At 39.7% G+C, this 14,482-nt stretch overlaps 1 protein-coding gene across 3 annotated transcripts in view; it reads right to left on the reverse strand.

Annotated features, from left to right (window-relative positions):
- Positions 1–2,606: 2,606 nt before the first annotated feature.
- Positions 2,607–14,482, reverse strand: part of gng12b (guanine nucleotide binding protein (G protein), gamma 12b) — a 62,362-nt gene continuing 50,486 nt past the window's right edge. For 2 of the 3 annotated variants that reach the window (XM_084426278.1, XM_084426276.1), the window contains exons 2-3: positions 4,928–5,037; positions 2,607–3,993 (exon numbers count right to left, since the gene is read on the reverse strand). In XM_084426278.1, coding sequence (XP_084282404.1) covers positions 3,868–3,993; positions 4,928–5,017 — 216 coding nt within the window. In that variant the 5' untranslated portion in view covers positions 5,018–5,037 and the 3' untranslated portion in view covers positions 2,607–3,867. Of the gene's footprint in view, positions 3,994–4,927; positions 5,683–14,482 lie in introns of those variants that run through there. The other variant, XM_084426277.1, reaches the window with a different exon arrangement.

The raw sequence follows: 14,482 nt of genomic DNA on the forward strand, positions 1-14,482 counted from the left end.
GAGTTTCTATTGCTGGTTAGATCCCATAATGAGATGGCACAATGACATTAAAAGTTTGACATAATAAAGAAACAATCAAGAAATGCATACATTATGGTATAAGGCATCTTGTAAATAATCATTAAAGGGTTACAATATATTATGTACCATGACTACTGTATCTATAATACACAGGGCAATAACAAGAGTCGAAGTATCCTAATGCAAATTCACACGTTTTTCACAAGTTTTTTAAAGAATGGGGAATTTCTGTGAAATGGGTAAAACAAACACAGTTTGGTAATACTTTACAATAAAAAAAGAAAAAAGACGGCATATATATATATATATATATATATATATATATATATATATATATATAAATTTAGGCTTTTATTCATATAGAAATAATCAACGGTATACATAACGGTAAACAGAAGCTCAAGCATGCTTGCTTGACGTGTGAGAACCAATGAGGTTCATTCTTGTGTTACGCAGTACGTCTGAGCTTCCGCAAGAACCAATGAGGTTCATTCTCGTGTTACGCAGCACATTTGAACTTCTGCAAGAACCAATGAGGTTCATTCTCATGTGTTACACAGCACGTTTGAGCTTCCGCAAGAACCAATGAGGTTCATTCTCGTGTTACGCAGCACGTCTGAGCTTCCGCAAGAACCAATGAGGTTAGGCTAATTCTTGTGTGTTACGCAGCACGTTTGAGCTTCCGCAAGAACCAATGAGGTTCATTCTCGTGTTACGCAGCACGTCTGAGCTTCCGCAAGAACCAATGAGGTTAGGCTAATTCTTGTGTGTTACGCAGCACGTTTGAGCTTCCGCAAGAACCAATGAGGTTAGGCTAATTCTTGTGCGTTACGCAGCACGTTTGAGCTTCCGCAAGAACCAATGAGGTTAGGCTAATTCTCGTGTGTTACGCAGCACGTTTGAGCTTCCGCAAGAACCAATGAGGTTAGGCTAATTCTCGTGTGTTACGCAGCACGTTTGAGCTTCCGCAAGAACCAATGAGGTTAGGCTAATTCTTGTGTGTTACGCAGCACGTTTGAGCTTCCGCAAGAACCAATGAGGTTAGGCTAATTCTCGTGTGTTACGCAGCACGTTTGAGCTTCCGCAAGAACCAATGAGGTTAGGCTAATTCTCGTGTGTTAAGGCCTATTTATACTTCTGCGTCGAACTGCCGCCGTAGCTACGTCGTAGGCTGTGTGTAGCGCGCGTACCCTACGGCGTACCCTGACGTGCACCTCTCCAAAAATGTAACAACGCGTCAATTCTACGCGGACACAAGCGCTGTGATTGGTCTGCCAGAACCCCTCCCTCGGGGTTTCACATGCTCCCTAGGTGCGCGTCAACGCGGACAACGACACAGAAGTATAAATTAAAACCAACACGTTGCCTACGGCGTATAGGCTCCGGCGTAGGTCCGACGCAGAAGTATAATGAGGCCTTTATGCAGCACGTTTGAGCTTCCGCAAGAACCAATGAGGTTAGGCTAATTCTTGTGTGTTACGCAGCACGTTTGAGCTTCCGCAAGAACCAATGAGGTTAGGCTAATTCTTGTGTGTTACGCAGCACGTTTGAGCTTCCGCAAGAACCAATGAGGTTAGGCTAATTCTTGTGTGTTACGCAGCACGTTTGAGCTTCCGCAAGAACCAATGAGGTTAGGCTAATTCTCGTGTGTTACGCAGCACGTTTGAGCTTCCGCAAGAACCAATGAGGTTAGGCTAATTCTCGTGTGTTAAGGCCTATTTATACTTCTGCGTCGAACTGCCGCCGTAGCTACGTCGTAGGCTGTGTGTAGCGCGCGTACCCTACGGCGTACCCTGACGTGCACCTCTCCAAAAATGTAACAACGCGTCAATTCTACGCGGACACAAGCGCTGTGATTGGTCTGCCAGAACCCCTCCCTCGGGGTTTCACATGCTCCCTAGGTGCGCGTCAACGCGGACAACGACACAGAAGTATAAATTAAAACCAACACGTTGCCTACGGCGTATAGGCTCCGGCGTAGGTCCGACGCAGAAGTATAATGAGGCCTTTATGCAGCACGTTTGAGCTTCCGCAAGAACCAATGAGGTTAGGCTAATTCTTGTGTGTTACGCAGCACGTTTGAGCTTCCGCAAGAACCAATGAGGTTAGGCTAATTCTTGTGTGTTACGCAGCACGTTTGAGCTTCCGCAAGAACCAATGAGGTTAGGCTAATTCTCGTGTGTTACGCAGCACGTTTGAGCTTCCGCAAGAACCAATGAGGTTTGCTCTTGTGCACCATGTGAGCTTCTGTTTATGTTCAATTATGTTTTTCTGTTTATGTTTATGATCAATGTTTACTATATGTGAATAAAAGCATAAATTAAATCTATTCATCATATAAAGCGATCGAATCTCTACACAAAATTTGGATTAAACCGCTCGATTCATACGGATTAGTTTTAAGATGTCTCTCTGAACTTTTTTAAGCGACAAAGTAGTAGTTGTGTAAACTTTCAACTAAGGGACAGAAATCTCTTTTTAATTTAAAACATCTTCATCTGTGTTTCTAAGATGAACGGAAGTCTTACGGGTTTGGAACGACATGAGGGTGAGTGGTGAATTTTTATTAAAAAAAATACAGTAAAAAAAAAAAAAAAAAAAAGGATATACTGTGAAATATTATTACAATTTAAAATAACAGTTTATTAGTGTGATGGCAAAGCTAAATGTTCTGCAGTCGTTACATCAAAAATCAGCTTTAATTTGGTGCTCAAGTAACAGTTCTTATTATCACAGTTTAAAAGCAGTTGTGTATCGCTAAATATTTCAGTGGAAACCATATTTTTTTCCAGGATTCTTTTAGGAATAGAAAGGTAATTAGAAACAGATTTTTTTTTTTTTTTTTTTACAAATGTGCTTACTGTCACTTTTGATCAATTTAATGCATCTTTTTTTTTTTTTTTTTATCTTACTGACCCTAAACTTTTGAACTGTAGTGTATTTTACATTTTTAACATTTCAAGTTGAAGTAATCAATGAATTGAACCTTATTGTAAAGTGTTACCCACATTCTGTCTGGCTGGAATAAACAACATTTCCACATGAACACATCATTTTGTATTAGGTTACTCTTAAAATGCTGATCTGCAAGTTTAGGCAGTTGTTGAACTTTTGAAACACAGCTCCCCTGGAGAAAAGGAGAAAAAGAGAAAAAGAAAAGGGCACGACGTTGTATGTAGTGTTTTGACAGGAGCAGTTAGCTTTGTATCACTCCATTGTTCGAAGGGTGAGTTAATGAGGGAGGGCCGGAGCAGCATTGCGTCAATGTGACGCCTCCAAAGACACCTGTTTCCTCCTCCAATGAGCATAAGCACCCTTCACGCATTCATGATGCTGACATTTCACCCCTCACATCAACCCTCCACACTCCCTGTGACTGGACACCTTTAAAAGCATCAGATAGGGTCAAAAGCACAGCAGATGAGGCTCTGCTTATCTGCAGATATATATTACAGACTGCAGTCATTAAATGATCGTTTCCTGTGCTTTGTGATACTACGCCCACTCTGACCTCACCCTTTATTTGCAGGAGACACAACCACATCAGTGGACTCCATCACAAAGCAAACAAGTCATCTGTGCTGTGCCCTAAAGCTAAAAAATCATTCATGGGTTGGTTTTGTCTTTGCACCACAAATGATTTGTTTACTAGGTGCTTTGACTCTCCTTTTCATAGACAACATGAACATTTTTAGTCAGGAGATTTGTGGATACAATCAAATAATGGCTTGGGGTTTAGTTCACTTTAAGGCAAATAGGGAATGGATGTTTGAAGATCATATTCTCTCTCAAAAAAATAACAATAAAAGGAACATCAAAACACACATCAAGAGTTCAAGCATCCCACTACAATATAGTGCAGGGCTTTTTATCTTTAAAAGGGTTTTCTGAAGCTGGGATACCCATAAGCAGAGGGTCATACTTGGCATGTTCGCTGCAGTAATGCATGAGGTCTGCAGAAGCCTTAGACACCTGCAGAGAAGAGACACAATGTGAAATTTGAGAGATTTGTGTACAAGTAAATTAACTAGTAATTAGTCATTGAAGTGATAGTTCATTCAAACTTGAAAATTCTGTCAATTATATGACTTTTGTTCATATGTAAAATGCAAAAAGATAAAATTCCAACTATTTTTGTCCATGCAATGAACATCAGTGGTGTCCAAGACAATGCTGAATACCATTGACTTTTATTGTATGACAAAAAAACACAAAGTCATTTTTCAAAATCATTTTTTTCACTGTTTCACAGAAGAAAGAACTGCATATAGATTTCATTGAAGTTTATTAAAAATTCTGTAAATTATATGACTTTTGTTCTTCTGCAAAACACAAAAGAAGAATGGTTCAATGTTTTTTGTCCATGCAATGAAGTGTGAGCCTACAACCTAAAAGATCAGTTCTTTAACCAATACAACATTTCAAAATAAATGTAAAGTCATCAAAAGTATTAAATAACTAGGACTGTCAATTATTAAAAAAATGTAATCAAATTATTACATTTAGTCAAATTAATGGGAAGGGGACAAGGGGTTATCCAATGCCCTAGCAAAAATAATAAAATACGATAAAATATTAAACTGACAGCCCTAAAAATAACACACATGGAAGTATAGGAATTTTCTTTTGAGCAAAAAAAATGTATATGAATTAAATTCAGTTAAAATAAAAAAGAAATAAAAAAATATATAATTTAGCTTCTTCAAACCATCCTGTTTCTAGATTTACAGCTCTGCATGCTCCTTCAATTTATTAACCATTTCACAACATCTTTAGCATCATGAGAAACAAATTAAACCAAGTGTGTCCAAAAGTTTCACTTACTGTGTAACGGATGGTATTCAAATATTTATGTTATGCCACAGCACTTTTATTTAATGATTGATGAACAATTCATTTACTGTACCTTTATTCTCTCTATGTTAGCTTCTATCCGTAGCTGCTGAACAGTCCTTCTGGCCTGGGCTATATTATTAGAGCTTTGCTTAGACGACATCTTTGATTTTCTTCACAGACCTGGATTGAAAACAACAACAAAAAAGTTGATATTGACATGCACTCTACTTCCTATGAGCAGCCAGCAGCAGATCAAAGTTACATATCATTCCAGTCCCATTATTCATGAGCTAAATACAGCAGAATTATCATGCAAAACTTGTGCAAGACAGGAAATTTGTCTGTATGCACATGCATGTTAACACATATATCTCTCTGAGGAGGCACCGAGGGCCCCTTTGACTCCTGCAGTGGGTGGGGGTGTTTAGTGCGTCAAACCCCCAGCGAGGGGCTTTTTCACTGGGTCTGCAGCCTCTATTGCTTTACGACTGCAGGAGGGAGAACCAAAGCAAGCTGTGTGTGAACAGAAAACAGAAGATCCCATGCTGCCAGCAGCTCGGTTTCTGCAGCTACTGACCGTTCCTGCAGAGCACTCTTTCCGTAAACCATCGTCACCGGTTACTCTGCCAACTCATCATGCGCAATGGTGCACAGGCACAGAGAGTCAGCGTTGCAGTCGCTCAAACAGGAGTTGTGCAATGCAAATGGTAGAAAAGGAAATGGTGAGGCAGGTGGTCTCTCGTTGATCAGGAGATATAGAGAGGATGGTTAGCTTTCAGTGAGAAAGCTGACCATTTGTATTGAGAAATAAAAACAACATTTTTGGTAGTAGATATCAATATCAGTGAAATTTCACTATAACAGCAAAAAAAAAAAAAAAAAAAAAAAAAAAAAAAATATATATATATATATATATATATAAATATAAAATCAAATAACTTATATATATATATATATATATATATATATATATATAATTTAATACATTTTACATAAAAAAAACAGGTTACACTTTATTTTAAAGGCCCACTGAAGAGCCTTGAAGAGCGCAGCATTATTCAATGTGTTGACGTAATTCTCATTGAAACAGGAAGACAGGCTGGGACATATCGAACAGCCAATAGCAACAGCCGTTTATATCACAGCTTGGTAAAGCCACTGTTTCCTCCTAATCTCAAACCGTTTCTCCTCCTAATCTCCTCCATCGCTTTACAATTCTGTACAGAATTCAAATGGGTCAGATACGTTTTGTGGTCTACGCCACTTTTAGCTGAAGCTTCAGCGTCTATTTATAATGTAGGATGCGGGACGCTTTAGATTCTAGAGAGCATTTGATTGGACAGAAAATCTGATGAGAAGCTAAATGCAGAGTGATGTCATCAAAATCATTTATCCATATTGGCAGAAGTGAGATAGTGTAAGTTTTGAATGCTTATATCTTCTAAATGTTTCTAAATCATTGTTTTGGAGCGCACTACCTTATAGATAATAGTAAGGCTAACATATACTAAAATTTTGATTTCATGGGGACTTTAAGGTATCATTGTTTCAGTGTAATTATATACTTAACTACTGAGTAATATTAATTAACAACATGTACTTGCTAGATGGTTAGGGTTAGGAATAGGAATAGGGTTTGGTTTAGAGTTTGTTGCATGTAATTATGCATAATTTTCTGTTATTACTACAGTAAGAACATGCAACATATGTAGGGAAAACTTTTTTTTTTTTAATATAGTGTTGTAAAATTTGTAAAGTATTTTGATTGAAGTAAAATTCATTGTAAGTATTCAAGAAACCAGTCAATAAATAAAGATCAAATAAAAAGAGCAGTGTATTGTTTTTGTTATCATATCATCTGCAACATATAGCAGGTCTTTTAGCTTTCACTGTAAACAGAGCCATTGATAATTATGTAAGTGCTTTTGTTTTCGCTGTTCGTGTCTGATGTAGACACAGTGTAAGTGTCAGTTTGGGGAAATGTTTATTAGAGTGGCTTCCATATTGCTACATGGTCAGCCGCATAATCTCTGGCACAACAAACCCTTGTATCCTACTTCCTGAGAAGCCCAGACACAGCTTTATCAAGAATTCAGAGGAAGAGTGTATGGCTGTCTCCCGTTCCACCGGCACAGGGCTGCTATCTCTACACGGAGGTCTGTGTTGGGAGGTGACCTTATCTGGTCGCACACCAGACATAGCTAGGGGTTAAGAGGTTTGGATAACAACTACTTGTTAATGTAGTGACATAATTAGTGTGAGACAGAGGCCGTAGTTGCTCCCACAAGCCCTGAGGTCAAGGGGCCATCCATACATTACAGCCCAGAGAACACTACTTAGCTGCAGCTTAACAAGTATAGACAAAACATGACGCCTCTACCGATAGCAGCTTACTAATGATGACATTTTCAGGACAATAAAGCATCCCAGGTTGCTAATTTTAGATGAATCAAGAATTGCTCAAGTCAAACAGGTTAAACTGTTGGCATGCATGTCTTTTGTTTAAAGCTGCAAAATGACTTTGAATGTATTAGCAATGCATGTGTTTACATGCAAATAAGCTATTGTGTATGTCTCCGTCTTCATGTCTTTATCAATGTATACAGCGTACATTTGTAATTGAAAGAAACAAAAATGAAGAATTAAATAAACAATGATGATAATTGTGGTTAGTACGAACTGTATGTTTGCATGCGCTTTAAAAGATTTCATTCGGACTCTTCTCTTTTAATGCTTGATTTAATCTGAAACTAAAAGACCTAGTCAATTTGATTTGTCCAAGGACACATTTTGTTCATTTGATCCCAGTCAAGGTTGAGTAAGAATGCAGCTCTGTGAAAGGGCACAGTGTTCCTGTGAGGTAACGGTTCATTCGCTTAGAGTGGCTTCTTAGGGAGAACGAGTCCATTTTCTGCAAACGCAGCACAGAGAGGAGAACTGTGACGCAGTCAGACATGGCTCAAGAGCTGTGCCAATCAAACTCCATTCACTACTCGCACACTGGTGACCTCTGACCTTTCAGGTCGATTGTTGTTCTCATCCACTCACACCATCCAAGCAGAGGTTCACGTGTGGAGACAGAATCAAGATTACAATATGATTAACCGCCAAAACCAGCGCCAAGCAAACCTTCCAAGAGCCCACATCCGTTTCATTAACCCACTCACTCCTCTCCTTGCACTATAAATGATTAAAGATGTGTATGAATGTATAAATAGCAAAGGAACAGGAAGCGGGGGACTCTGTGCGCCTGGACTCAGCAGAGAAAGGGCTCGCTAATAACTGCATATCCTGACCCACGAGATTTAATTTATTCCTCTCACATTCGCCCCAATAAAACTCTTCTTTTGCTCTAGAACTTGTCCTTTCTGTGCTGGGAAGTCGGTATGTGATATTACCATCACTATAGAGCTGGTAAGTCCCGCCCCCTTCGCTAACCCCGCTGGACCTCTAGGTTGAAAAATCGTCAATGCAAGTGAATGGGAGAAAAAAAGTATTTTCTGGTCCCGTATACAACATATGTTGTCTGTGAATTTTTTATATAATCTTTCGTGTGAAGAATGCTACAATTTAGCGGGTAGAAGTTTGATACGGTTAGACTTTGTGTGAGAGCACTTTGTGGACTACAACTCTTCGCTGCTTTTGACGCGTTTGAAACGTCACCACCATTCGCACACGGACACTAGCTCACGGATCCCGCTAAACATGACTGTGTCTTTGGTGCACTTCACCGCCTTCTTTCAGGGAGAGGACAAAATCGTTGAGGTTGGCGAAAACCACGGGTAAGTCAACTTTATGGGGTGACGTCACATAGGCGACATGTAGTCTTTCTCGTTATGTCTTTTCCACAACTGCTAGCCGAAGAATCATACCATATACTGTCAAACTCGTAACATGAAAGATTATATAAAAAATTCACAGACAACATATGTTCACATTCATGGCACAATTCAAACGGGACCAGAAAATAATTATTTTCTCCCATTCACTTGCATTGACGATTTTTCAACCTAGAGGTCCAGCGGGGTTTTACGGAAGGGGCGGGACTTACCAGCTCTATAGTGCTGTTAGCGTATGCCCTCTGCTGTCTACGCAACAGTGACTTTGAATCATCCAGCAGGCAAACCGCTGGCTTAAATGTGGAGTGGACATAGGATTCCAGCCAGTATAGCTGGCCGCTGAGGAGAGAGGACACTCGAAGTGCACTGAGCTGTGCCGCATGGCTCATCTGGATGTCTCGACTGTAATTACAGCTTTAGAGAGAGAGACCCAAGAGTCAAGCACACTCCAAAAGCTCAGGCTGACTCCCCACCCTTCAGTCTTTTGTTAAATCTCTCCCCTCTGCCCTCGCTGTGACCCTGCCTCCAAAAACAACTGTGACATTTCAAGAGTGAAGGCCTGTTCACACCAACACAAATGTTTGGCATGCAATTTGTTTGTTCAGACCAATGCAGAAAAAAAAACGCAAGATGGGCTGAATGTAAGTACAAATTCACTCTCTTATTATACAGCCATACTGATATATAATGACAAAATATTGACCAACACCGTAAAAATAAATGTTGTTTCAACTTAAAAAAGTAAGTTAATGTTACCTTAAAAGTTTAAGTTTAGTCAACTTGAAATGTGAAGTTGTACAAAGTGACAACTTGAATATTTGAGTTGACAAAACTTCAAAATTAAGGCAGCACGAACACTTAATTTTTTTAAGTTGAAACAACACTTTTTTTTACAGTGAAATTGCACAGAACTACAAACATAGTAAACCTCTTATTTTTTCATAGTTTTTCCATGAATCATGCAGCCCTATTAGAATAACAAAAAAACGTAAAAAATAAATAAAAAAATCCTTCACATTGACGTCATGCAAATATGTTTGTGTCTTTCTGAACAGGTGCATTAACAGCCCTTTATTCCAATTGAAATATTTGTCGCTCTGAATTTTCACACTGAACATTTGTAATGAGGTAGGATGAAAAGACACAATAAAGACTGAATGAAAAGCAGATATTGCATTGTATAGCTGGTGTTCATCTATAGACAGATGTGGAGGTCAGGAGGGGTTGGGATGTTTGTTTGTCTTGCAAACGTGTGGAAAGAGTGTGAGAGACATCGAGTGAGAGGAGAAAACGAGAGGGGACTGTAACCGGCTTTGAAGTGTGTGATTCAAGCTGAATCACTAACAAACAACAAGAAGAGGAAACTAAGTAAGACCACCAAAAGGCAGGGTACAGACCACCTTGGGGCCCAGAGCAATACTGCTTCTGACTGAGCTGCCCACTGGGCCACCCACACCTCTGCAGACGGGCCCGCTCCTCCCTCCCGCTCTGGCACTGCTGTTGCCTGCTGGATCTCAGCCAGAACCAGACGGCTCCAGCCATCGGCCCAGCCTCTGATGTAGCACTCCAGGAATAACAGTGCGCTGGCATACTGAGACCACCACAGCGGCGGCGGCACAGAGAGCGGGAAATGACTTTCAAATCTGTTTTACAAATTGTAAATTAAATTTTTTAATTTTCTGAAGAACACGTGTGTCGCTGCAATGCTAGGGTGGTCTACATGGTTAATAAGGGTTGATGTGGTTACAACAGTGTTATGGGTGGTTGCTAGGGCCTTGCTAGGTGGTTGCTAACTGGCGTTAGTCAAACAAATTACCCCCAAGTTTAAAAAATGACTTGGGTCCCTCCGTTAAAGGAGAACTCCGGTTAATTTGAACATTTAACTAATTTTTTTGTAAATTTGGAGTGCTGTCAATACAGAGAACAACGACAAAAATCGGTGTTGCCTACACCGTGTTATCCTCTTTTTAAAATTTGCACCCTGTTGACTTCAATGGGGCAAGTTTTAAACCTGCTTTTAGCCTCTTAACATCCTTGATGTGTCATTACAAGTGCACAGGTCATGTGAGTGATTCCTTCGGGGTGAACGCGGGTGAATCTGACTGCAGTAGATGTGAAAGATATGAATAAAAATGATGTTATTTCAGCCAGCGCACATATCTGTATTTACATCCTGTTTTCGGTCGAAGTCCATAGTAATCGATTGTCGAGTTCACGCGCATAGGTTTAGTTACCTATGATCACGCGCGTGAACTCGACAATCGATTACTATGGAGCATCAAGGATGTTAAGAGGCTAAAAGCAGGTTTAAAACTTGCCCCCTTGAAGTCAACAGGGTGCACATTTTAAAAAGAGGATAACACGGTGTAGGAAACACCGATTTTTGTCGTTGTTCTCTGTATTGACAGCACTCCAAATGTACAAAAAAATGAGCTCAATGTTCAAATTGACCGGAGTTCTCCTTTAATTTAACTGTCTGTTTAAATCCGAAATCACAAAAATAATAGCATCTTCTTAATAACCTGCATGATTTAAGGAACCAAATGTAATTAAATAAAGAGGTATTATGGCAAGCAAGGGCAAGAAAACACATTTCTTATTAAACAGCATACAAAACCACATACAATGGGACTATTATAGTCTGATTCACAGTACTATTAACTGAATTGGTCAGCTACTATGTGCTCTCTGCCGCACAATTTCTTGGTGTGTACACTACAGTACTCCTTTCACATTAACATTATTCAAATTCACATGAAGGACTAGGCTTTTTTTTTTTTTACAAGACTTGAGGAGAATTATGTATACAGCTGCGTTTCCAATGCTCAGAAAGGAATTTGTCGGCTGGTCGTTCCTCACGAGAGCCCTTGACCACAGTGACAGCCCAAGTCTGACTGGACCACCATCGCTAGGACAGAATCCAGCAAGTATGCACATTAAGTTTTCAGCATTCTGAACATAGCGTCTTAAGATGTACATCAATTGAGCACTGTGTTCTTTAATGACTGGGTGGCAGAGTGGGTTACAAAGTTCTAAGAAGAACAAGCTATTTTTTATCCCCTGTCCCACTATGTTCTTTTGGCAGGTCTGTTATCTCTCCTTCACACGACCTGATTGCTAAGCGACGGTTGTGCCTAAATTTGTGCCTTGTGCTTCTGTAACACAATAAGGCCGTTGAGTCCTGGACGCACAGTGCACAGAAAGGACAATGAAGACTGTGCTATCAAAGAAACACCGCACTCCAGCTTGAAAAGTAGGAGATAGCTTACGGCTAGACAGCAAAACATAGTAGGCAGAGGTAACCAGTTTAACCGAACCCTCATGGGAGCTAATCTCAGAAAGCCTGATGTTATCAGACAGCCATGAAGCATGGGGAAGAAGGGAGACAGCCTCTTTCACAGTGATGCAGGGCTTTGGGAAGAGAAAGAAGGGGGTGAGGAGTGTTGACAGAGGTGTATGTGTTTGTTTAAATGGAGAGCTGGGAGTCACAAAAAAGATCGCGCCCACATAAAATTGGCAAACTGCAGCAAACGCTTTAGTGCTAACTAGGTAATTCTATAGATAGGAGGACATTAAGATACTTGATTATGACAGACAAAAGATGACAGATTGCTGAGTGAATGCCTTAGAGGTGTAAAGTATAGGTGCTCAACAAAGGTTGTTTTATTTACAGTGTGTACTCAGGACATTTAGCCTGTGAGTCACAGGCTGATAGTTTCTCCCATGTCTCCAGAGTGTCTCGGACTGATGGAATGAAGACAAGAGGTGAAATGCAAACGCACACCTACATCCCTGAAACATCCGGGACAGTAAGGTTTCAACGGCTCATATACAGTATGGCAATGTCATCATGTCTAATTCAGACAATATATGGCTGTTTTTTTTCCATAGCGTTCACACTGCCAGTGTTTGGGAACTGCATTTACATCCTGTTTCTGATGACACAGAAAAAAAAATCTCATAGCATTATTCATGCAATCTATCTAGAGCCATCTAGTCACCCCTGAGCTGCATTAAACAGTCTGTGTATCTAAATGCCATTTCAGATGCAGCTTCTGCAGTGTAATGATGGATTTTGTTGATACTGATTTCAGTTGATTTGTAACAGCTCCATAGCGTCTTAGTATTCTAATTTAATTTGTTGATTAAATGTAAAAATTTGACATAAGATGATGCATACATCCAATAAGGTTATAAATAATTGCCATTATAAAGGTAAAATCCTGTGGAAATTCACGTAAGAGGGCAAATATCACTCATTAATAGGAAAGTTAATTTCTGTCTCTACTTGACTAACCACTGCACAGAATATGAAGAATGTAAAAAAGCTTTGTGAATCAACTGTCAGGCCTAAACCAGGCAAAATACCATCACAAAAATACACTATATCGTCTATAAACACTATATTACAATATATCGTCTCATTAGTGACAAAATCCCAGAAAATATTAAGATTTTCTTTTGTCAATATTGTTTTTTTTGTAATAGTGACAGTAAGTAATATCAAAGATGGTGACGTTCATAAAACTGGAAGGTCTTATCACATTTGACATGACAAATTTCAGTTGAGGTGCAAATTCATCAGATTAGGGTTGTCAATTTACATAAATTTCCATAATCGATCGTTGTTTAAATTAACAATCAATTGGGGTTGGAAGTGCAGTAAAAGTGCAGTTTGGAAGTGCATTTGGAAGTGCACCTGCTTAAAAGTGCAGTAAGCGATTTCTGAGCAACAATGCTGATATTTGAAATTACCAAATTAAACACACCCCTACCCAAAAGGATCACACACCTATCTTCATAGCTCTGCTCCCAAATTCACAAACATGTTATGCAACACAGGCACCTCCCTCCTAATGAGTGTATACGCCCCTTACTGCTGATTGGCTACAAGTGTGTTTTGGTGCTCGGTCCGATCCACCTTGAACAGCGTTTCTTGGAAATCGCTTACTGGACCTTTAACCAACACCAAAATGTCGTTTTAAAGCAGAACTCGGCAACTCTTGCGAACTCTAGTCACTTCTTCACTGATTTTCCCTTTTGTTGTCGCATGTTTTCCCCACGAGCTCCCCCTACAGCTGTGGTGGGCGTATATTTCACAACACGGTCGTAAAAAAACTCACTTGCGGCGGCCTCCTCCCCCTCTCTACCGCTGCTCATGTGCGTCTGATTTGATCGGAGCAAGCCAACTGTATCGTGTGGAGCTATGTCTACCAAGGTGAGTAATCTGGTAATACATCATACATGCATGTGTGTTTATGTCGAATTGCCGTAAAGCAATTCGTGTTTCGCGCTCGTTCTCGTTCGCGCTTCTCACGAGACTTCCAATTTCTATCTTGCCGGGACGGTAGTCCCCAAGTTGCAAGGTTGGTTTTCCGCCTGGGAACGCTGGGGGGAGCGGGGAAAGTCACCAATATCTCCAGAACAGGTTGTTTAACCATCCAAATGATTTCTAGACAGTTTTATTAAGTTAAAAAAGTTACCAAGTTCTGCTTTAAAGCTAAGAAGCTTGGCTTTACGGTGATCATCATATGGAATATGACCATCACTTAACAAGTGCTTTTAAATTTGCTAACATATTAGAAGTGCTCTATTTTCATAATGTAAAAAAAATAACTGCTTTACATGAAAATGCAATCTGTAAAATCATAGTACATAACAGTATCATAAATCGTTGAAAAGGTCTCAACTTTTAAAATACAACAAGAATATTAGTTTCAGTTAGAGACCAAACTATAACCAAGTATTTGTATGAAAAAACACAGCCGACACACGTGTAAACAGTA

Source organism: Rutilus rutilus (genome assembly GCF_951802725.1).
Source record: "Rutilus rutilus genome assembly, chromosome: 12".
Lineage (NCBI taxonomy): Eukaryota > Metazoa > Chordata > Actinopteri > Cypriniformes > Leuciscidae > Rutilus > Rutilus rutilus.